The 22,363-nt window shown below is 44.3% G+C and overlaps 1 protein-coding gene across 2 annotated transcripts in view; it reads left to right on the forward strand.

The window, feature by feature from the left end:
• Positions 1 to 1,151: 1,151 nt before the first annotated feature.
• Positions 1,152 to 22,363, forward strand: part of Ror2 (receptor tyrosine kinase like orphan receptor 2) — a 194,917-nt gene continuing 173,705 nt past the window's right edge. Inside the window, exon 1 of one of the 2 annotated variants that reach the window (XM_074052359.1) lies at positions 1,152 to 1,531. In XM_074052359.1, coding sequence (XP_073908460.1) covers positions 1,444 to 1,531 — 88 coding nt within the window. In that variant the 5' untranslated portion in view covers positions 1,152 to 1,443. The remainder of the gene's footprint in view (positions 1,532 to 22,363) is intronic. The other variant, XR_012440510.1, reaches the window with a different exon arrangement.

Genomic DNA, 22,363 nt, shown 5'->3' on the forward strand with positions numbered 1-22,363 from the left:
CCTGACAATCTGTCTCTCTAATCTATATTAGGAAAAAGAACTTTGTAAGATATTCTCCAGACAAATTGGACAGAGAAAGCTTCAGGCTGAATAATTTGAACAGGGAGGTAGGGCTTGGGCTGACTCAGCCACGCTGTTAGCAGACCATGTCTAAGGCTATGGGGAGCATCTTTTGGGGGAGGGGGCAGCGAAGCTCAGGGGCCTCTCCTTGTGTGTTACCCTAGGTTGGGGCTCTCCCTCATTCACCCCAATTAACAGGGAATAGTGAGCCAGCAAAAACACTAAACAAACTGCTTGGTAAATCTCACAAAACAAACAACCAAGAGGCAAGGCGAATCCAAATCCTTTCTGCAAGAGAGGAAAAACAAAGAAAATTCCTTAGCTATAAACGAGAATCAGGCCTAGACGTTTTACATGCTCTAAGTGAAACCAAGAATAAGCAAGGAAATATGTTATTTGAATTGCATTCAAAATGCCTTTTACAAGTGAAGCAAATTATTTCTGCATGTTCTGGGGACGCTGCAGAGAACAAACAGTGTTCTGTCTTTAATGGGTAAAATGACACAATTTACTTTTAAGCCGTAAACCTAAAGCCACGGTGGCTTTGATAGCATCGCACTCGCGCGGGCTGCTCCACGCAGCTCCACTCCCAGAAGTTACCGACCAAAGTTTTGGAGAGGCTTGGTTGGTTCTACCCGCCCCGGCAGGGCGCCGGCGGTCACGCGGCCAGTTTGTTTCCTTCTGCATCATCTCTGCCAAGACCATGCTTCTCTTCCTCCGGCGCCCAGGGTTTCTTGCTCTGTGATTTTCCCTGCTAGAGGATGCCTGGGTGAAGTATCGCCTGGAGTTTTTGATTTGTGACCTAGGTCCCTAGGATTCCCGCCTTTTAAAGGGGAGTGGCAGCGGCTCTGCGGTGTGGGCAGCTCCGGCAAAGCGCAACCGGGTGACTCCGAGGCGCTAACTTTGTGACCAGGCGCCGGCGGGCACAAGCCGAAGGGCGGGCGCAGAAGGCAGTTCCCCTTAACTCGGGGGCCGCCCCATCCCCGTTTCCCGCGCACCCTGCCCGCCGCTCTTGAGTCCCTCCAGCAGAGGGCGCCGGCTCCGGCCTCGCTCTGCTCATCGGGGCGGGCGCGCAGGGGACCCTGCCTCCTGCGCGCCCGCCCGCGGTCCGCCCCCCGCGCTCGTCCCGGTGGCCGGCGGGACGCCCAAGCCCGTGCCCGGAGCCTCCACAGGCAGTCCACCCCGCGGCCGAAGCCAAGCGGCGCATCTCGGCCTGGAGAGGACGACGACGAAGCGGTACTTGAAAGAGACCAGCTTGCGAAGAGCCGGGGAGAAAGAGGAGCAGAAGTGCGGCAGAAAGGTGGGGGAGCGCCCGGTTCCGCGCCCCGTCCCGAAGTCCGAAGTCCGTGCGCGGAGGGCGACCCGGCCCCCACGGCCGGCAGCATGGCCGGGGGCTCGGCGCTGCCGCGGGTATGCGTCCCGGCCGTCTGGGCGGCCGCTGCGCTCCTGCTCTCGGTGTCCTGGACCTCAGGTAGGACCCTACGCGTCCGCTCCGTGCGCAGGCGGTGGGCTCGAGGCTCGGCCCTTCCTCCGCCACTCGGTCCTCGGCCGCCGCGCCGGCGCCTGTATTCCAGGGCCTGGGGCGCCAGGCAGGACCGTCCGCCCCGTGCCCGGCGCCAGCCTGGGCCGCACGCCTTGGCCCGTGCCCCCGGCAGCCAGGGGCTGGTTCCAATGAGCCGCGCTCTGGGGACCGCTAAGTGTTTCCAGAGGCCGGCGGTGGGCGGCGGTGGGAGCCCCTCGCCAGGGCTCTCCGAGGGTCGCCAGAAAGCGAGTGTGCGGCTGTGAGTGCGAGTGCGCGCATGGGTCCCGGTGTGTCTCCGGACCCCGACTCCATCCTTCCTCCCCGAGGTTAGCCTTCCAGGACTTCACTGTGTCCCCGGGCTTTCCCGGAGGACCACCTCCCCTGGTCGGGATGGGCTGGTGCTCAGCAGAGTCGTTAGTAGGCCAGGCCCCAGGGAAGTCTCCCTTGCGGCGCCGGTGGGGGCGCCCGCAACTTTGGGTTCCGGACCCCCTCTGTCCCCAGTCGTTTGAAGGAAGCACTTATTTTTCCTTTTGTTGGCCACGATGGCCGAAGCGGCGTTTCTTGTGGCTGGGGTTGGGGGGGCTTGGGCAGTGGGGGCTCGGCGGTATTCCATGGGAGATTACCTCGAGGGTACCCTTTCCCCTCTCCCGGGGTGGTGGTGGTGGGGGCGGCCTGCAAGGGCTCGGCTGCGTGAATTCAGGGAGCGAGACCTCGGCAGGGGTGTAGCAGTGTTTCAGAGGGAACCCAGGGGTGGGGAAACCTCTGGGGTACGGAGGAGGCGGTGCCCGCCCTTGTAGTGCACACACCGGAGCACCTACGGCTGTATTTCCCGCACTCTGCGGGCGTGGCGGAGGACGGGCCGGTCTTCCTTTTGGTTTAGAGATAGATTAGGTTTGTTTAAGCCACAGAAGTGTCTTAAGAGGCTCCGTACTAGTAAAGGGATTTCACCCCCAACTCTCCAATTCCTGCAGGCAGGTGAGAATTAGGCTGTGTGTGTGTGGTGATGGTGGTGGGGGTGTTTGGCTCATCCCGCGTCCTGCTGCGCACTGCGCTCTTTAGGTGTCTGGCCCTGCTGCCCTGACGGGCCCAAAAGAGTGCTGAGCTTCCTTCCCTGGGGATCGGTCGTCTGGGTTTAAGTAGATGCTGATTACATCAAACATTCCTGATTACTTGATTTAGGAAGGGGTTTGCATTTACATCTCTGTCCATTAAAGCATGAAGCGCACAGAGCGAAGGGTGAAATAAGTAATCCACATTGTAAGTTAATGTCCATCACGACCCCGTCCGGTGCCAGAATCCCACTCTCCTTCACAGACGTGATCCATTTGCTGGGCAGAGGGGCCCTAAAGAGTAACCTCGACATGCGGTTGCGCAGCTTTCGCTGGCGGCCACGCGGTGGTTAGTGGTCCTGCAAAAGCTCAGCTTTCCAAACCCTGTGGCTTGGCGGCTTTGGATGCACCTGGGCGGAGTTGATGTGGTGACGGGTTTGAAGTGGGTGATGACGTAGGACTATGAAATCAAGGTTGCAACAAGAATTGGAAAGTCGTTTGCATTTCTGATAGATAGTTCAAATACGGCTTCGAAAGTAAATGTTTGAACAAAGCCATCCTGCGTCATTTTTAATTTTTGAACTCTATGTGGAAGTAATTTTCCTTTTCTACTGAAATAATACTTTTATAGGGGAAGGAGTAGAGTATAATTCTCTTCATAGAGTGCTAGGTTAACTTAAAACCCAAAGAATATAATTCCTATTCAATATATGAATAAAATTGTGATTAGATTTGAGTGTTCGGGATCATTTATGCTGCCAAAGTTCCTGTAGTTTGAGTGTTTTATGCATAACTTACTTAGTATGTAAAAACATTTAAAAAGGATTTATGAGTTCTAATTCTTCATTTTTATAGGAAGACGTTGTTCCCTAAGGACACAAATAACCTGATTCGGGACTATGTTCCCCTCCTGGATAGGGAAGGCTGGGAGTCTTAAGGCTCTCCCTTCCTCATTTTGAGGAAGGCCCAGATTTCTGGAGTGATGGTTGGTAGTGTGGAAGGACAGTGACCCATCTAGAATAAAATAAATGAGAACATCTTGTACAAGGAGACTGTGCAAACAGAAAAGTTTTCATGTATATAATAAGGCAACATGTTTTTCTGATTATGGCTGTGTAGCAAGCAAAGAACTACACCTCTACAGAACTTTAATAATGAGATCAAGTTGAGTCCGGTCGTCCACTTGTGGAAAATGGTACTCTGAGAATCCGAGCACCATGAGTGGTGTGGGACCCTCTGTGTACTGAGAGGGGCTCTGAGAGTCAAAGAGGCTGCAAGGATGCACTTGAAATTTTCCTTTGAGATACTGGGGGTTGAACCCAGGGCCTCCTGCATTCTAGGCAAGTGAACTCCACTCCCAGATCAGTACACAAGTTAGAAAATTGACTAGCATTTTGCTTAAATGTCTTGCCTGCAAAAAGCAACACTGGGCTTAAAAACTCGAATTTTCTGAGGGTAGTTTTTGGTGACAGCAGCAGATTTATGAGGCAATATGCAAATGACATTTCTATTTTTATTGTTAAACATTGTTCCTATTGTTTATTCAAAGTGCAGCCGTAATTGGTGTTTGTGTGCTTCTCTCTGTCATGGTGTGATTTCCAGTGAGTCACTTGTTGCTCCTTAAAACATTTAGCCTAGACTTAACCTCGGGGACTTTTTAAGCCTGGCAGAGCCTGAAGTTTATGTGTCCCTGTCTGTGCTTTGCAATCTCATTTTCTGAGATATGCAGGGGTTAGAAGCTGCAACCCTGACAGGGAGGCGAAGATTAATCCCTTTTAGAAAGATTGCAGCTGGAGAACTGGCACTCCTTTAAAATGCATTCCGTGGGGGGCCAGGATGGGAAGAGTTACCATCATTGAAATGAGAACTGGGTGTGAAGCACTTGGGCAGGACCCGGCTAGTCTGCCCACGTACTGGAAAACGGTGGACTCTTTGTAAATCTTTTGGAGAGTTCTAATTCTGTAATTCCAGGTCCTATTTCAGGGACAGGAAAGTGTTATCTTCACCCAATGTTTATGACCATCCTCTAAGTGGCAGAGGCTTTCTGGTGTTTTTATATGCTCCCTGGAGTGGAAATGGTAGTGAATACTCTCAACATCCCACATGGTAAAGGGGTGGGCTTGTCACCCTTGGGTCTACATTTCTGTGCCCCATTGGAAGCGCTCCAGGGCTGACTTTTCCTTGCATTGACTGGTCCATTGGCTGTGACTGTGTTCCTTGTAAAGAAAATCGTCATTAGGATATTTCTTTCTTTAAGACCCCTGCAGTGACTGCTAGGTGGACCCCACAAATACCAAACTCCAAGGATTTTCAAGCAGAGGAACCCTGGGGCTGTGCTTTGCAGAGAAGGCATTGTGACTTAGGTCTGAGTTTTTATTGATTGTACCCCAGCTGCATGGTCAATAGCAACTTTGTGAAAAGACTGGTGGGCTAAAAGGACTGGTTTGGAAAACTTTGTTTTGGGCTCTTGGTTTTGCGTGGTCCACTGTGCTTTGGGTACTGGAGAGAGAGGAGTTCAGTGGGCAGTTGGGACTTCCTGAGTTTTGGAGTAAAATCCAAGTAACAAGAGGAGCTGCAGCCCATTATTTATGACCCAACCAGGCTGGGGCTTTGTACTCTCCTTCTTTCCTAGCATGTATTTATTTGATTTGGTGAGGAACTTGCCAAGTTGGAAATTAGGGTGGGACTGCTCTGCTTGTATGTGCACTTTCCATGAAAATTGTCTAGGGTGTAATCAGTGTGAAACCATATTAACCCTGTGGCCAAGGAATGGTTGGGTAATGTTTGGAAATTTCTATAAAGCTTTTCAAAAATAGGGAATTGTGTTAGTGTGTTTTGCATCATGTATGAGATTTCTGGTGTGTGTGTGTGGGTGTGTGTGTGTGTGTGTGTGTGTGAATGTGTTCCTTTAAGTTCTAATTAAAAAAAATCAAAAGCCAAATGGAAGGAAATAATTATAGAGAAATCTAGCCTAATTCAACTAAGTAACTCATCCTCTAAAAGGTCCTAAGTTCCTGTGGGAAGTGGATATGTTTGTCTTTAATTGTGTTGGAATGAGCTTCCTTGAGCACTCTGTCACTTCTGAGATAGCATGGGGAGAATGTAGCTGCTTTTACCAGAGACAGTTAACACAGCACACATTTAAATTATAGCAGGGGTTTCCTGAACGCATTGTAGACTTGTGCTGTAGAATATAATAGCTGCTAGCACAGGTAACTATTTAAGTTAAAATTATTCAAAATAAAAAATTAAAGATTCATCAGTCCCCCCGCCCCTTCAAGTATCAGTAGGTACATATGATTACCTGGGACTTTGATAGGAATTTTATTAAATGCATGGATCACTTTTTTTTTGAGTGGGACTGGGGTTTGAACTCGGCTTCATGGTAACAAAACAGGTGTTGTACCACTTGAACCATACCTTCAGCCCACTATGGATCAATTTTTAGTAATAGTAACATCTTTACAGTATTGAGTCTTCTAGTTCATAAACACTTTGCATTTATTTATTTACATTTATTTAGATCTTTAAAAAATTTCTTTCACCAGAATTTTATAGATTTCAGGGTACAAGTCTTGTGCTTCCATAGTTAAATCAATTCCTAAAAATTTATTCTTTTTGATCTTACTGCAATTGAAATTGCTTTCTTAATTTCTATTTTTGATTGTTGTTAGCTTATAGAAATGCAGCTGATTTGCTTATTTCTTTGCTCTACAAGTTTGCTGTTAGGTCAAATAACAGTTCTATGGCTCTTAGTCTAATATGCAAGATCATGTTATCTGCAAACAGACAATTTTGGTTATTCTTTTGCAATTTGGATGCCTATTTTTACCATTTTTTTCCTTGCTCAGTTATGCAGTTCAAAACTCCCAGTACTGTGTTGAATAGAAGTGTTGAAGAGGGAGGGCACCCTTATTTTGCTTCTGGTGTTAGAGGAAGACTCAGTCTCTCACCGTTCTGTGTGATGTTAGCACTGGGCTTTTCACATATGGTTTTCATTATGTTCAGATAGTTTCCTTCTACTCTTAGTTTATTCTTACATCTTTTTAAGAACATGTTAAAATTCTGCATGTTCAGAAAATAAAATTAAGACACTAAAGATGGCTTGGAAACTAGAACTGAATGCCAGCAATTCTATTGGAAGTAGTGACATCACTACACTGATGGGGTAGGCTGAGCTGGGGGAGAGGAAGGAACTTAGTTCAAGTAAATGTTAGATTGGGTATCCTGAGTTTACAGAGAAAACCAAACACCACCTGAAAACAAATACTGTACTCCTCGTAGTAGGTTTGTTTTCCACAGTGGTGTGGAGGTGGCAGTGCTGGAACATTTTGTGTGACTTGTGGGGCTGGGTGAATGAGAAGTGTTCTCATAGTCTTGGAACCAGGGTTCTCATCTTGGAAGAAGGATGCTACAAATATGGAATGAGGAAGGCAAAAAAGGATATGGGAAGATTGGATAGGAATTGAATGCATCTGTAAAACTCAAGATTTCATACATATAACATATGCATGTATATATTGTTAGAATTATAAACTCGTATTTGTAAAGCATATTTCATACTATACATAACTATTGTTTCCTAGCACTTCATTATCATTGAGTACTTGAGTTGTGTCTGGAGCTTAGTTTCTAAACACTGCTGTACATGAAAGGAGCTAGAGTGCATGGTTGGGACAGGGAAAAATGCATGATGAGCCTGGAACATGTTCTTGAGGTAGAAAGTAAATGGTCAGAAGTGAGGGGGCTTGTCAAGTATACACAGAAACCAACTTAAAGGAACGTCAGTGGCTGACTCTGGGACCATTAAAATGTCATAGTAAATACAGTCAAGCATAGATTATACGTGGGACAAAATAGAAATTTGTGATTCAAATTTGATAATAAGAAAAAAAATTGCATCTGGGTTTCATAGGGCTGCTGTAACAGAGTATAACAGGCTGGGTGACGTAACAGAAATTTATTTTCCCCCAGTTCTGGAGGCTGGAAGTCCAAAATCAATGAGTTGTAAGGGCCACACTGCCTGTGAAAACAATTGGGAAGAATTTTGCCTCTTGCATTTCCTAGTGGCTCCTGGTGTCCACTCTCTTGACTTCACATGGGTTACTTCTCTGTGTCCTTCTTGTTGTAAGGATATTGTCACTGACTTACAGTTCACCCTGAATCCAGGATGATTTCATCTTGAGTTTGTTTTGTTTTTTTTTTAACCTCATTCCCTGCTACAAACACAGTTTCTAAATAAGGTCATATCAGGTTCTGAGTGAATATGAATTTTGGGGGAACACTATTTTAACTCACTGAAATACATAAATGGGAGAGGTAGGGAAGCTAGGGCACATCTACAGAGCAAAATGCCAAGTAGTACATGGTAGGCATATTAGAAGAAGAACATGGTGCAGTGAGTGTATGGATGTACCTGGGCAGGAGTCATCAGAGTGCTGAATCTAAGTGAAGGGGGCAGTTAGAGGGTGAACAGGAAATGAGCTCAGTCTCAAAGGATTTCTGCACAGTTCCCTTACTTGCAAAGGGACAATGACTAGCTCTAGACTAGAGAGAGCTGACATCAACTTCGCTTAGTAACCCATGTTCACATCGCTAGTGTGGGCAGATGGATACTGGTCCTTCAAAGAAGCATACTTGGTCTTCGAGCTGGGGACAAGAACCTGAATCTGATTGTGAGCAAAAATTAGCAAGTCCAAAAAGAGGGTCATTTTTGGAAATAACTGGACCATGTTACAAACTGTCCACTTTGTAGAAGATAAAACAGCTCAGGATGGATGGGACCAGCCCAGGATGAGACTACAGGGGTGTCAAGTGTAAGTGTACTAGAGGGAAAGAACATACTGTCATGGGCATTTTAGGAACCCTTGATGAAATGGGAAGGTGAGTGACGATTACGTGCAGTTAAGGTAGCTTTCCCAGATTTGCTGGTGGTAAGGGTGCTATGTAAGAGAATGCTCTTGCTTTTGGGAGATGCACACTAAAGTGTTGAGGGATAAAGGGCATGGTGGTCTGTGGCCTACTGTCAGTTCAGAAGCTAAAAACGTGTTCATGCCTGTGTGGAGAGAGCGTGAGCTGTGAAGAATCAGTGAATCTGAGTTGAGTCTGTCCTCTTTCAGGCCTGATGATCACAAATTCTCTGTCAATTTGAAATTATTTGAAAATGGAAGAGTTAAAAATGTTAAGTGATACAAATGTATAGATGTAATCGATATAACAAAACAACGAAGCTTTGTACATTTTTAAATAAGACTCAAACAGTTATGGTTTTATTGGAAATGATAGCATAGACACTGGGGAGGAACAGGATCCAAGTGCTTGAGGCCAGATAGAAAGTCTCTGGTCTGTTTTCTGGATTGCCAGAACTTTAACTTTTTTTTTCCCTTTAAGTTTTTATTACAGAAAAGTTCCAATATATTTAAAATTAGACTGCTACTATGAACCTGCTGTGATCAAATGGATGCATCCCTCCAAAATTCATTTGTCGAACTTGTTACCCAGTGTGATAGTCCTAAGGACCTGGCTCATGAATGGAATTGTGCTTTTATGAATGAGGTTGAAGGGAACATTCCAGACCTTTTGTCCTGCCGCCTTCCACCATGTGAGGCCATAGATTTTGTCCTCTGGACACAAGGTGCCAGCATCTTGAAATGGTCTTTCACACTGGGTTTGCTCACAGCAGGGCTGGTCACCTTGGTTTTCCAAGTGTTTGCTTTCTCCCCTACCCTCAGTCAAATTGCCCGTTAGTCAGACCCTGGGATTCCCGTGGTCTTAGTGGCTCTGAATCCCAGAAAGTGCTGTTTTTCTATATTTGCATTGGCTGCATGGAGCATGTACTGGGTGCTGGGTGCAGTGCTCAGGGATCCTGTCTTGGAGATTCTGGAGTGGCTCAGACTCTGGGAGCCCCAAGCCCAGTGGGTGTAGGAACTGGTTATAGGGAGGCTCTGACACCAAGCTGAGCCTTGTTTGCTCCAGGTCTTTCCATCTCTTTCCTCCAGCCCTTTTTTGGTGGGAACTCTGGTTGTCACCTCCAGGGCAAGGGCATTAAAGGACACCAGTGAATGGACTATTTTCCACCATCCTCAGTGGAGATGTTTTTTTTTTTTTAGGGCTTGCTGGATTTACCCCAGGGCCTCCTCTTCAGTTTTCTACTTCCCATTGTGAAGGCTGAAATCTCACTTGAAAATTCAGACTGTAGATAGAGTGTTTACAGCAGTGAGAACAGATGGACGTATTAACATCCCAGACACATAAAGAGCTCATAAGATGGGCTGGGGTGTGGCTCAGTATAGATCAGTAGAGCTCTTGTCTAGCAGGCCAAGGCCCTGGGGTACATCCTCAGCACAGAAAAAAGAAAAGAAACAAAGGTATCACTAGGCAGTCTACGGAAGTAGTAATACAAAAGGCCACAAACTTACAGGACTGTGTCTTTATTATCAAGACAGCACAGATTGGGAAACAATTATCCTGTTGTTGGACCCTTTCATTTGGCTGAAGTAAAAAGTGAGTATTGAGTGTGTGAAGAGCAGTGTGGGGAGTGTAGCACTATGGTGGGTAAGTTAGGGCTGATTAGCTTTTAAAATGCACATATTTGGGCTGAAAGAGTGGCTCAAGCAGTAGAGCTAGGTGTGAGGTCCTGAGTTCAAACCTCCAGTACCACCAAATGACAAAAAGAACCCCCCCTCAAAACTCTGTCACCTAAAATGCACATATGTGGTCTGCAAAACAGTAGGCACACTGTTCATTTGTAATAAATAGTAGAAGGTTGGGTACATCTGCATGTCTTTTAAGCTAATAAATAGCTCTCTTTCTCAACTGTGGGGTGTTCACAGTCTTTTCTGCATGGGAGAAGATCTGGTTGTAGGAGATCAGAAGTACACTGCATATGGTCCATCTAAAATCTCCCATCCCCTTCTCCTCTTCTCTCCCTGTTTCTGCATTGATAGCCCTCTCTAGAGTAAGGTCTTAATATTAGACACACCTCGGGATACATGAGTCACCTGTGGTGATGAGAAGGTTGGTTTGTATCTTACCTGTAGTTGTTTCTTTACTTATGAACTGCAACAGGGAGGTGCCTTCCAGTGTGACTAAAAGGATCCTGGGTTTCAGCTGGTGCATCTCTTGTGCTAGTGACCACTATATTGCATCCTTCCTTTATTCCCCTGGGGAAGGTGTTTATGGGATGCCGTGGGTCCTCCACATTTGTGTGTTCAGTCAACCTCTGATAGAAAATGTTGGAAAAAAGAAATTCTAGAAAATTCAAAAAAGCAAAACTTGAACTTGCTCTATACTGCGTACTGTGTAGAATCCATGCATTGTATTAGGTGGATTCGGTGATGATTTATACCATATGGGAAGATGTGCATAAGTTATAGGCACTTACACCATTTTATGTAGGGGAACTTGAAATCTATGGATTTTAGAGTCTCAGGGGTCCTGGAACCAATCTTCTGTGTATGTGGGGGGACAACTAAATGAGTAGGGGGCTTCTCTGCTGACATAGTGAGCTTCCCTCGCTCATGGTCTTGCATCTTTTAAAAAATTTTCACTTGGTTCTGACCTGAGGGGAAGATGAGGAAGCAAATGGGGAATCAGTTTAGTGAGTGATGCCAGCAGTTCATAACCTGCTCAGGGGTGCTGCTGGGTTTTTGGGGCATCTTATGAACAGTTAGGGAAATGGGAGGTTGGAGTTGCTAGTTCCCTGGGTTTTCAGACTGCTTGTGAGAGGAGTCCCTGGACTTTACAAAATAATTGATGCACATTCCATTTTATACATAATTAAGGCTATCATGAAAGCATCCATCAAGTCTGGGTCCCCATGTGTCCCCAGATTAGCTCCTTTTTGTGCTTACCGAAGCGGCCATCTCTGCTGAATCCCGCAGTCCTGGAGTTTACATTGTAAATAGCAGAAATTCTTTTTCCTTGGGTAAGTGGCCACAAGAACCAGAATCTTCTTGATAATCTGAAACTAAAGCAAAATATGAGAAATCTAAGAGGAAGTAGATGTGGGAATATGATTAGAGCTCTCTCTTTAATCTTGCTGTTTTCAGTTTTTATGGATATTAAGACAGAAGCTCATTTTGGCTTAGTCCAATTTCTGTTGCTATAGCAGAATACCACAGACTGGATAATTCATGAATAGGGCTGGGGATATAGTTCAGAGGTAGAGCTTGGGCCCTAAGCTTAATCCCTAGTACTTAAAAAAAAAAAATAAAGGTTTATTTGACTTACGGTTCTAGAGACTAGAAAGTCCAGGAACTTGGCAGCCATGACTGGTGAGGCCTCTTACTGCATCATGACATGGTAAGGGCATCACAGGGTGAGACAGAGTAGCATGCCAGCTTAGGTTTTTTTCTTCTTCTTATAAAGCCACCATTGTCATCACGGGGCCTCACCTTCATCCAATCATAATTACCTCCCAAAGGCTCCATCTCCACACCACCAACATAAGACTGTGGGGATTAAGTTTTCAGTACATGAACTCCTGGAGACACATTCAAACCACAGCCAACGAACGCGGGCTGATGTAGCTTAGGTATATGCTCATCACCTACTGCTGACTGCTGATCCTCGCTTGCTTGATGCAAAGATTCCACTGCTTCGAGTGTCTCCCAGCCCTGGAGTGGTGGTGGACTGACTGACACTGGCCTCCAGTACTACGGTCAGGAGTGGAGGGCACAGATTCCCCAGGGCCACCCAGGCCAGTGGTGGCATATGCCACGTGACATAGCTTGGCTCCCATCCCAAGCAAGAGCCTGAGTGTGCCCCCTGCTTGACTCAGGTGAGTCACTTGTCATCAGAGAACCTCTGTCCTCCTGGACTGACCTGGCCAGCTGGGAAATATAGGTAACTTCTTCAGCCTATTCTCCAGATGTTTTTTGGTCAGCTGCACCTAAGTCCCTGTCTTCTCTGCTGAATATCTGTCTGGAGAGAAGGGCCTTGATTAGTTTTAGGGGGTAGGTGATTTCACAGTGGGGCCTCCTAGGTGTCAGGACAGAGAAGGTGGCTACACACGGCTTGAAGATAGTTCCCAGGAGCCACTAGAGTATATATATATATATATACCCCCTTTGCCAGGGTTCCCATCCTCTGCCGTTCTCTGGCCTTTGTTTCCCTTACAGGGGCCTGGGCAAAAGCTCAAACAAAAGCCAACAGAAGCAAACATCCTCCCTGCTGCTGGGGTGTGGGGCTGTCATCCTGTGTGATTTATGGGGACCTGGGAGCCCTTTGAAGAAGGCTGAGTGGACTCCTAGGACGGGGCAGATGGGAAGGCCCTGCAGCCTTGCATAAAGGGAAGAGCCTGGCTAGGGAAGGAGCTATTGGAAGTGTGCTTCTTTGTCTTTTGGACTCAGAGGGCCTTTGCTAGGTTCTGTCCTGTCTCTCCAAGAGAAGGGGTTACTCATGGCAGCTGCTAGGCATTGACTTGGGATGGGTAGGAGTTTGATTCACCGGTACAGAGAAGAAGTGGGATGGGGACTTGGGACTGGAGGAAACCTAGTGAAGGCTCTGGTAGAAGGAATTTACCTTCTGATCGTATTAGCAGTGCTGTTGAGAACGTAATTGTTTCTTAAGATTCAACTAATGTTTTGGGACATATTTCAGTGTTCCTTCACTATTTGCAAAATCTAGTGTGCTATCACTTTAGTGAAGTGGTTTCACTTTGGAGGTAAAATGTCCTCATCATTTCTTTTGGGAGAAGGAAAATCCATTGTCACGTAAGGCAGAGCCCAGTCCCAGTTACCTTTTATTAGCGAAGGATTGTGTATGTCTTCAGTGTTCAGATAAGGTTCACTATTAATTTTATTTTTTTGCTGTTATTCTAAACTTCGAGCTCATCTATTTTCTATCTGTTAAGAGAATTATAATAATTTTAAAAAGAGCCAAGATAATCAGATGTCTCCTACTTGATTAAACATTTCTGTGAATTCTAAAAGCTGAAGTTGATTAAAAGCAAAACAAAATACAAAAGATCAAAAGCCAACAGGGGTATAAATTGAGCTGCACAGGATTAAGTTTTTAAAAATATTCTTGATAATTGCTTTTTTTCCCCTGCCTGAGACCAAAGCCTTGCCAGGAACTCAGGGGTATGTGTTGCGGGGAGGCAGGAGTGTTCTTGTGATGTTGAGTGAGTTTTGACTTGGGCCAACTATTTATTTATAAGTATTTATTTAAAAAAAAAACTTACAATGTGGGAACCCCCACAAGACAATATTAGAATATTTTCTGTCTTTTATGGAGGTAAATACTTCTGAGAGGCCCCTCCTAGCATTAGGGTGTGATTAAAAAGCTTTACTTAGCTTTTCCTCATTTATTAATTTTGTATCATGAAAAAACAAACCTAACCAAAAAATGCAGTAACACAAAAACTAAAAAGGGTGTAAACTTCTCACATCCTCTCCCCAGGTTCTTGTACTTCCTTCCAGACCTTTCTTGGGCTTACATTCTTGTCTGTGCACCTCCTTTATTTGTTTATTTTTTAAAAAAATTATGTTGAAATTCACATACAATAATATTAACCATATAAAAGTGAACTATCAATGACACATACTACATTCACAGTGTTAGGCAGTCCTCACTACTATGCCATTGTAGAACATTCTCATCACCCCAAAAGAAACGCCCCAGCCTCCATTCCCCCTCCTTTTATTTCCCCAGTGTCTACTTTCTGTCTCTGTGGGTTTGCCTGTTTGGGAAATTTCATCTAAATGGAATCAAGCACTATGTGGCCTTTTGTACCTGGCTTCTTTCACTTAGCATAATGTTTTCAAGTTTCACCCACATTCTAGCCCCCCTTTATTCCTTTTTATATACAGTAAGATCATACCATTCATATTGAACAGAAGGTTACTGTTTCCTTATTACAATAGTTCTTACAAATCTTTCCATATTAGTGTATGTCAGGCTACCTCATTTTAAAAAGTGATGGCTAGTATCAGTCATTTGTATATGCATAATTTAGCTCACTGGTTTCCTGCGGATGGTTACCGATGAGTTTTAGGCGTTACATGAAATAGGTCTGCAGTGGACATCTGTGGACAAATATCTGGAGAGTCAGTTTCCAAAAGTGGAATTTCTTTCTCCAAGTTACTACTGGGTGAGTATTCCTTGTCTGCAATGCTTGGGACCAGAAGTTCTTCACCTTTCAGGCTGTTTCAGGTTCTGAAATATTTGCATATGTATAATGAGCTATCTTGGGGGTGAGGTCCATCTCTCAACACGAAATTTCTTCATAGTCTCCTATTGCATGTTGTCAATGGTAATTTTAATTTTATACAACACTTTTAATGTGTCTGTGCTTTGTCTGTACTTTGAGGTCAGGAATGGAACTTTCTACCTCTAATGTCATGTTGGTGCTTGAAATTTTTGGAGCTTGGAGCATTTCAGATTTTGGATCTTCAGATTAGGGATGCTAAACCTATGAATTGAATTTTTGATTGCATCTACAAAGTTGCTCTCCCAGAAAGTGGTAGCAATTATGCTCCCAGCAGTGACTCATGATCTTTTTCAAGTTGTTCCAGGCCTTGACCAATACTGGAGATTATAGGTGTTTTAATCTTTAGAAGTCTGAAAAATAGAAACGCTATCTTCTGTCTGTATGTTAACAGTTTCAGATTTATAGTCTGGAAAAGATTTCTTGGGGACTGGAAGTGTGGCTCAAGTAGTAAAGTGCCTGCTTTGCAAGTGTGAAGCCCTGAGTTTAAATCCTAGTCCCACCTCCCAAAACTGTTTAAATAAGTAACATATTGAAAAAGATAACTTAGCTCTGTTTGGGGATGGGCAAAAAAAAGTACCATTTTGGGCTGGCAGAGTGACTCAAGTGGTAGAGCACCTGCCTCACAAGCGTGAAGCCCTGACTTCAAACCCTAGTATGTAACATTTTTTAAGTAAAAAAAGTTTTTTTACCTTTTAATATTGTGATAACATAAATTGTACCATCTTAACTGTTTCTCATTGTACACTCAGGGTCATTGAGTACATGGAGATTGTTGTGTAGCCATCACCGTCTTTGGAGCTCTTTATCTTGCAAAACTTTCGCTGGCTGCAGAAAAACTCTAACTCCCCATCACGCTCCCCATCCTCCACCCACCATGCTGCTTTATGTATGTGAATTTGACTGCTCACCAGTAGAGACATACAGTATTTGTGCTTTGGTATCTGGCCTTTTTACAGAACATGATGTCCTCAGGGTTGACCTAGGCGTCACACGCTTGACCTTTTACAAAAGGTAGATGGGTTTCTCTATTTGGCAACAGTGACTGAAGTTTGAAAATCGATCCCATTTTATGTGCTTTATAAGTGTGCATGCAAAGATAAATGGGACCTCATAAAACTAAAAAGCTTCTGTTCATCAAAAGAAATGGTCTCTAAACTGAAGAGAACACCCACAGAGTGGGAGAAAATATTTGCCAACTATACATCAGACAAAGGACTGATAACCAGAATATACAGGGAACTTAAAAAACTAAATTCTCCCAAAACTAATGAACCAATAAAGAAATGGGCAAGTGAACTAAAGAGAACTTTCTCAAAAGAAGAAATTCAAATGGCCAGAAAACACATGAAAAAATGCTCACCATCTCTAGCAATAAAGGAAATGCAAATTAAAACCACACTAAGATTCCACCTCACCCCTGTTAGAATAGCCATCATCAGCAACACCACCAACAACAGGTGTTGGCGAGGATGCGGGGAAAAAGGAACCCTCTTACACTGTTGGTGGGAATGTAGACTAGTACAACCACTCTGGAAAAAAATTTGGAGGCTACTTAAAAAGCTGGACATCGATCTACCATTTGATCCAGCAATACCACTCTTGGGGATATACCCAAAAGACTGTTACTCCAGAGGCACCTGCACATCCATGTTTATTGCGGCACTATTCACAATAGCCAAGTTATGGAAACAGCCAAGATGCCCCAGCACTGACGAATGGATTAAGAAAATGTGGTATCTATACACAATGGAATTTTATGCAGCCATGAAGAAGAACAAAATGTTATCATTCGCTGGTAAATGGATGGAATTGGAGAACATCATTCTGAGTGAGGTTAGCCTGGCTCAAAAGACCAAAAATCGTATGTTCTCCCTCATATGTGGACATTAGATCAAGGGCAAACACAACAAGGGGATTGGACTATGAGCACATGATAAAAGCGAGAGCACACAAGGGAGGGGTGAGGATAGGTAAGACACCTAAAAAACTAGCTAGCATTTGTTGCCCTTAATGCAGAGAAACTAAAGCAGATACCTTAAAGCAACTGAGGCCAATAGGAAAAGGAGACCAGGAACTAGAGAAAAGGTTAGATTAAAAAGAATTAACCTAGAAGGTAACACCCTCGCACAGGAAATCAATGTGAGTCAATGCCCTGTATAGCTATCCTTATCTCAACCAGCAAAACCCCTTGTTCCTTCCTATTATTGCTTATACTCTCTCTACAACAAAATTAGAGATAAGGGCAAAATAGTTTCTGCTGGGTATTGAGGGGGGGGAGCGGGAGGGGGTGGAGTGGGTGGTAAGGGAGGGGGTGGGGGCAGGGGGGAGAAATAAACCAAGCCTTGTATGCACATATGAATAATAAAAGAAAAAAAAAAAAGAAAAAAAAAAAACAAAGGAAAAAAAAAATAAGTGTGCATGCAAGTCATATATATGTAGGAGAAATCAGGTAGAGCCCATGGAAGCCGTGGTCCTTGTCCCTTACCAGAGAAAAACCTTGTCTCCAAGGCCCTTTTGGTGGTTTCTCTTGAGGTCAGTCTCCAGAGAGTACAGTGAACAGGTAAGGAGAGGGAGGTTTCATTTCTTGAGAAGTTCCCATGACCACATTGTTATTAATTACAAATATTGATTACTAAGGAGGAAAATAGTATTTGTGGTCCTTCAGTGCATTTAGTGTTCAACCTGGTGTTCTTGTGAAATTTCTTTAGCCCCTGCTCTCCATAGCTTTGTTTGCCTGCCAAGTATTCACTTAACCAACTGCTCATTCTCTTACCTTGCATGTTTCCGGAGTGCCCAGGGTCTTCTTGCTCTTACAGCGGCACTGTTAGGCTTTGATTACAATTTAAATTACAAACTGAGTCCTTCAGCCACATTTATGTGCTCTGTAGCCATGTGCACCTGATGCCACCTTAGTGGACACTGCAGATCCAGACCATCTCTGCCATCACCGTTCTGGTGACAGCCCTTCTCCATACTGTGTGGCCCCATCGAGCCAGCCAGACGTACATAGCTCCTGAGCACCTGCTGCATGCCTAGGGGCTGTGACTTTACTGACTTTCTGAATAAAATACATTGAGTGTGCTGGGTGGTCACTGAATTCTTTGGAAATAGTTGTTTAGTGGAGTACTGTCTTTATTCCTGATTTTATTGTTAGTAGTATTTAGTTTTCTTTTTTTTTTTTATTAAATTGAGAAAGCCTTCAGAACCAGCAGAGCCAAGCAGGCTTAGCCTGTGGAGGATGGATGTCCGGGCTTGGACAGGTGCATGGGCCAGGTGTGCACTCACGAAGGAGGCCACCTGAGCAGCTGGACCCAGTTGGATGACACTCATGTGGCTGGTTTGTGGGCTTGTCATGATAGGATACATTAACCCTGAGTGAAGAAGTCCACAGGTTTTGGAAAAGATTCCCATTTATTGGTTTTAAGAAAAATTCCTTAAGATACATTCTGGGTTTTTTGTGTTTTTCTTGTTGTTTTGTTTTGTTTTTTAGTGGATTGAGGTTTCAACTCAGGGTTTCACACTTGCAAAGGAGTCACTCTAGCCCTTGTGCCACACCTACAATTCAGAAACAGTCTTTGTTTAAGGACATCTACATTTAGCATGGGCATCAAACTCGGGGTTTAGCTGGCTCTCATTTGATTGCAAGGAAGATGGGAATGGGCCACGTAACATTTCATGTGCATCTTTAGTTATCTTGGATAATTTATTGAGGAGTAAAATTGTGGCTCATATGTTCATTCTGAGCTTAATTTTTTTTTTTTTTGAAGAAATGCTGTACTGTTTTCCACACAAACTTCACCATTTCACATCTTACCAGCAATGTTTGAGGGTTTCAGTTTCTCAGCCTTCTCTTTTAGTATCCTTCTTCTTGGGTGTGAAGCGATATCTCATTGTCGTTTTGATTTGCATTTCCCTGGTGGTTAGTGATGTTGACTATCCTATGTTTGTCCGTTTGTATATCTTCTTTTTTGAGAAATGTCTGTTCTATTCTTTTGTTCAGTTTTTGTTTGGGTTATTTGTTTTTATTACTGTTGCAATAATTTAATGTACTTCAAAAAATAAGCATCACTCTCCCTCTGAGGTTGGCAGGGTGACACAGGAGGCCTGGGGTTGGCCTGGGATTAAGCCCAGGTCCTGCAGAGTCTTCTCTTCTTGTTCTCTCTGTGTGAGTGTATTTCTCTGGCCTCCGCTGGCTACTTCCAGCCTTACTCTGCTTCATCTTGGACACATTTACTATGTCTATCTATATTTATATAAATACAAATGTATATTTATTTTAAGAATTACTTTTTATATGAATTCACTTTTAACTTCTTCCTGTGTTATAGAAAGACTGTTTTAAGTGTTTTCAGGCTAAATTTCCCATTTTCGTTGTTGATGTGAGGTGTAGTTCTTTTTCTGTGTGTGCTATGGGATTTGAACTCCCAGCTTTGTACTTGCTAAGCAGGTTCTCTACTGTGTGAGCCACACCCTCACCCCTTTTTCCTGTGGTTAGTTTGGAGATAGGGTTTCGCCTTTTGCCCAGGCCGGCTTGGACCATGATCTTCCTATTCTGTGCTTCCCCTACAGAGCTGGCCTGGAACTGTGATCTGCCCAATCTCAGCCTCCTGCACAATTTCAGATTCCCTCTTGTAGCTTTGGATGGCAGGTGTGCACCACTGTGTCTGGCTATTGGTTGAGATGGGGTCTCGTGAGTGAACTATTTGTCTGGACTGTCCTCAAACTGTGATCCTCCCCATCTCAGCCTGCCAAGTAACTAGGATTACAGGTGTGAATAACTGGTGCCTGGCAAGGTGGGGTTCTTGATTAATTTTGTTCTGAAGATCAGATGGAGCACCAGAATGTTACCAGAGCCTCCGTGGGACCCTTTGTTGGAAAGTTACTGGGCTCCTTCTGTGCCTGTTCCTGGGGCTGACCACATGTCATCTGGCACTTGTCTGAGGGTTGGAGACAGCATTCAGAATGCTGTGTGCTCATCCCCCGGTGGTCTGAGGCTTGGCTAACGTCAGCACTATCTGGCTGACTTTAATATTAGTTGATTCAATATTTTAGTATATAAAACCTCAGTCTTATATTTTGGTCAACAGTGAGGTGTACCCCTCACTGTTGGGAGTCCCAGACTGACTGTCTGGGAGTCACATCAATTGAATTATGCTTACTTTAGGTCTCTCCAGGGCCATTAGTGTGTTCTCTTCCTCTTCTACCTCTGGCTCTGTCACCTTTGCACATGCCATCTTCTTGACTTATTTCTTGTGTGGATTTGTTTTTGTCTGCTTCCCACCCCGGGGCAGACTTCCTTCTTTTCTTTTGTCAATATGTCTTTCACAGGCTGAAGTACCTGACACATGACAGGTGTTCAGGAAATACCTGCTGAATCCATGAAATGCCACCTGGATTTTGTCCCCCTTCTGCATGGTCTCATGTGGGTGGGGTAAAGCATAATGCTTGTTCTTTTTGTTTTTGGTAATGGTGAGGATTGAACCTGGGACTTCATGTATGCTAGGCAAGTGCTCTACCACTGACCGGCATCTCCAGCCCATAGTGTTTATTTTAAAATACAAACAAGGGCCTAAAGTTAATTTTAAAAAAATCATAGTTCCAGAATTTTCAAGCCAGGTGGCAGTATGTTTTATATATACAGAAGTATTTGGGTCTTTTTAATTTCACTCTCTTTTGGCATTGCTGGGGATTGAGCCCAGGGTCTTGAGCATGCTAGGAAAGCACTGTACCACTGAGCCATATTCCCAGACCTTGGCTGTTTGAGACAGGGACTCCTTATGTAGCCCAGGCTAGCCTCAAACTCACAATCCCGCAGTCCTCACTGTGTTGAGAAACCCTCCTTCCACGTGGGGTCATGGGAAGAAGAATCTGAGATGGGGTGTATGTGTGTGGATGTGACCCTCCCATGGCCCACCCTCAGCCTTCAGGATTAAGGGCCAGAATGGGCAAGTGGAAGCAGCTGCAGTTAGAATTTATATTGCCAACTGCTGGTTTGCCCCTCCCCTCTCCAAGCTCATGTGCAGGAGCCTGGCCCCCAGTGTGGTAGTGTTGAGGTGATGGATCCTTTAAGAGGTGGGGCCTAGTGGGAGGTCATGAGCTCTATCCTCATGAATGAATTAGTGAGTAAGGTCTCCTGGGCTGGGTTAGCTCCCCAAAGAACAGGTTTCGTGAAAGAGTGAGCCTGGCCTTGGTCTCCTGCTTTCTGTCTTGCATTAGATCTTATCCTCGGGTTCCTGAGATCTTATCCTCACAGAAGTTGCTGTGTGCTCTTGAACCTCCAGAGTTGTTAAATCTTTCTTTTGTTATAGCAGCAGAAAACTATGAACAGTACAAAAGAGCAAGTTGCTCAGGTGACTTAAAACTATTCAGCTTATAGGAACCCAGATGCATATTTGATAAGAAGAGAAAAAATAAGGTTTTTATACATACCCTTACAGTGATCTCTGAGATTTTTAAATAATGTTAATACTGAAAAGTGAGGTTGAGATTGTAGGAGTGAGAAAAGGGGTGATTCTTTTCCTATCCGTCATGGCCAGCACCCCATAACAGAGGCAGATAAGGAAGAGGAAAGTATAACACATTTATTAACTGTACAAATGTGCAAACTTAAAGAAAGTTCTGGATACTTGAAGTGTAATTACCCTCTTCATAGGGGAGAGGGAAATGGGGGGGTGCAGGCAGTTTTAGAGAGGGAGTGTGTAAATGATTTTTAGAGTAAATGGATGAGCCCAGAGAACACACAGTAGCCTGGGACAGAGTTCCTCAGACTTTGGATGTGGTGTTTGTCTTTCATTTTCTTTCTCTGTGACATGAGTTTTATCTTCCTTCGTTAAGAAAATTGGAAGCAATTTCATTTTCCAAACTTCAGCAAGGTGCAGTATTCATGATAACTGGTGTTTCCTGCTGGGTTCACGTGGTCCAGTGCTCCAAGACAGTGAGGAATTCATAGATTTTCTTGAACCGTTAGTTTTACCTGAACTGGCCTTTGCATTCATATGAGTTTACACTGGCTGAATTTGGTATTTAAACAAAAACAAGAGGCCAAGTCTTGTACAAATCAGAGGCATAGTATATTTTACTTTCAAGCTGAAGCAGTTCTGATTGCCTGAGAATCACCTCACAGGGATCTTGTATAACCCTAATAATGTCAGCAGTTATGAATGTTTATGAAGTGCCCATTTATGAACCATGTGTGGTGGTATGAGCAAGTAAGTTTGTGGTGTTGTGTTTGTCCTTTAAGATTCTCTAATAGACTTGGGAAGCTGGACTGCATACATTAAAAACATGATGTGAAATCTTAGGCAGTAAGTCTGTGTTGAGGGAGTGGTCTGGAAATGAGGTCAGTAACAGAGATCACTGTGGGTAAGAACCAGGGAAAACCCGGGACAGGAGAAACTCGGTCTGGTGGGATTATTGCTGAATTGTGCCTTGTTTTGCTTTTTCACCTTTGGTCATTTGAAATGAAAGGAGTTTTTGCTATATGTAGGCAAAGCTTTCAGATTTGACCACCAGTTACAT

The sequence above is a fragment of the Castor canadensis genome, chromosome 13, assembly GCF_047511655.1.
Source record: "Castor canadensis chromosome 13, mCasCan1.hap1v2, whole genome shotgun sequence".
Taxonomy (NCBI): Eukaryota; Metazoa; Chordata; class Mammalia; order Rodentia; family Castoridae; genus Castor; species Castor canadensis.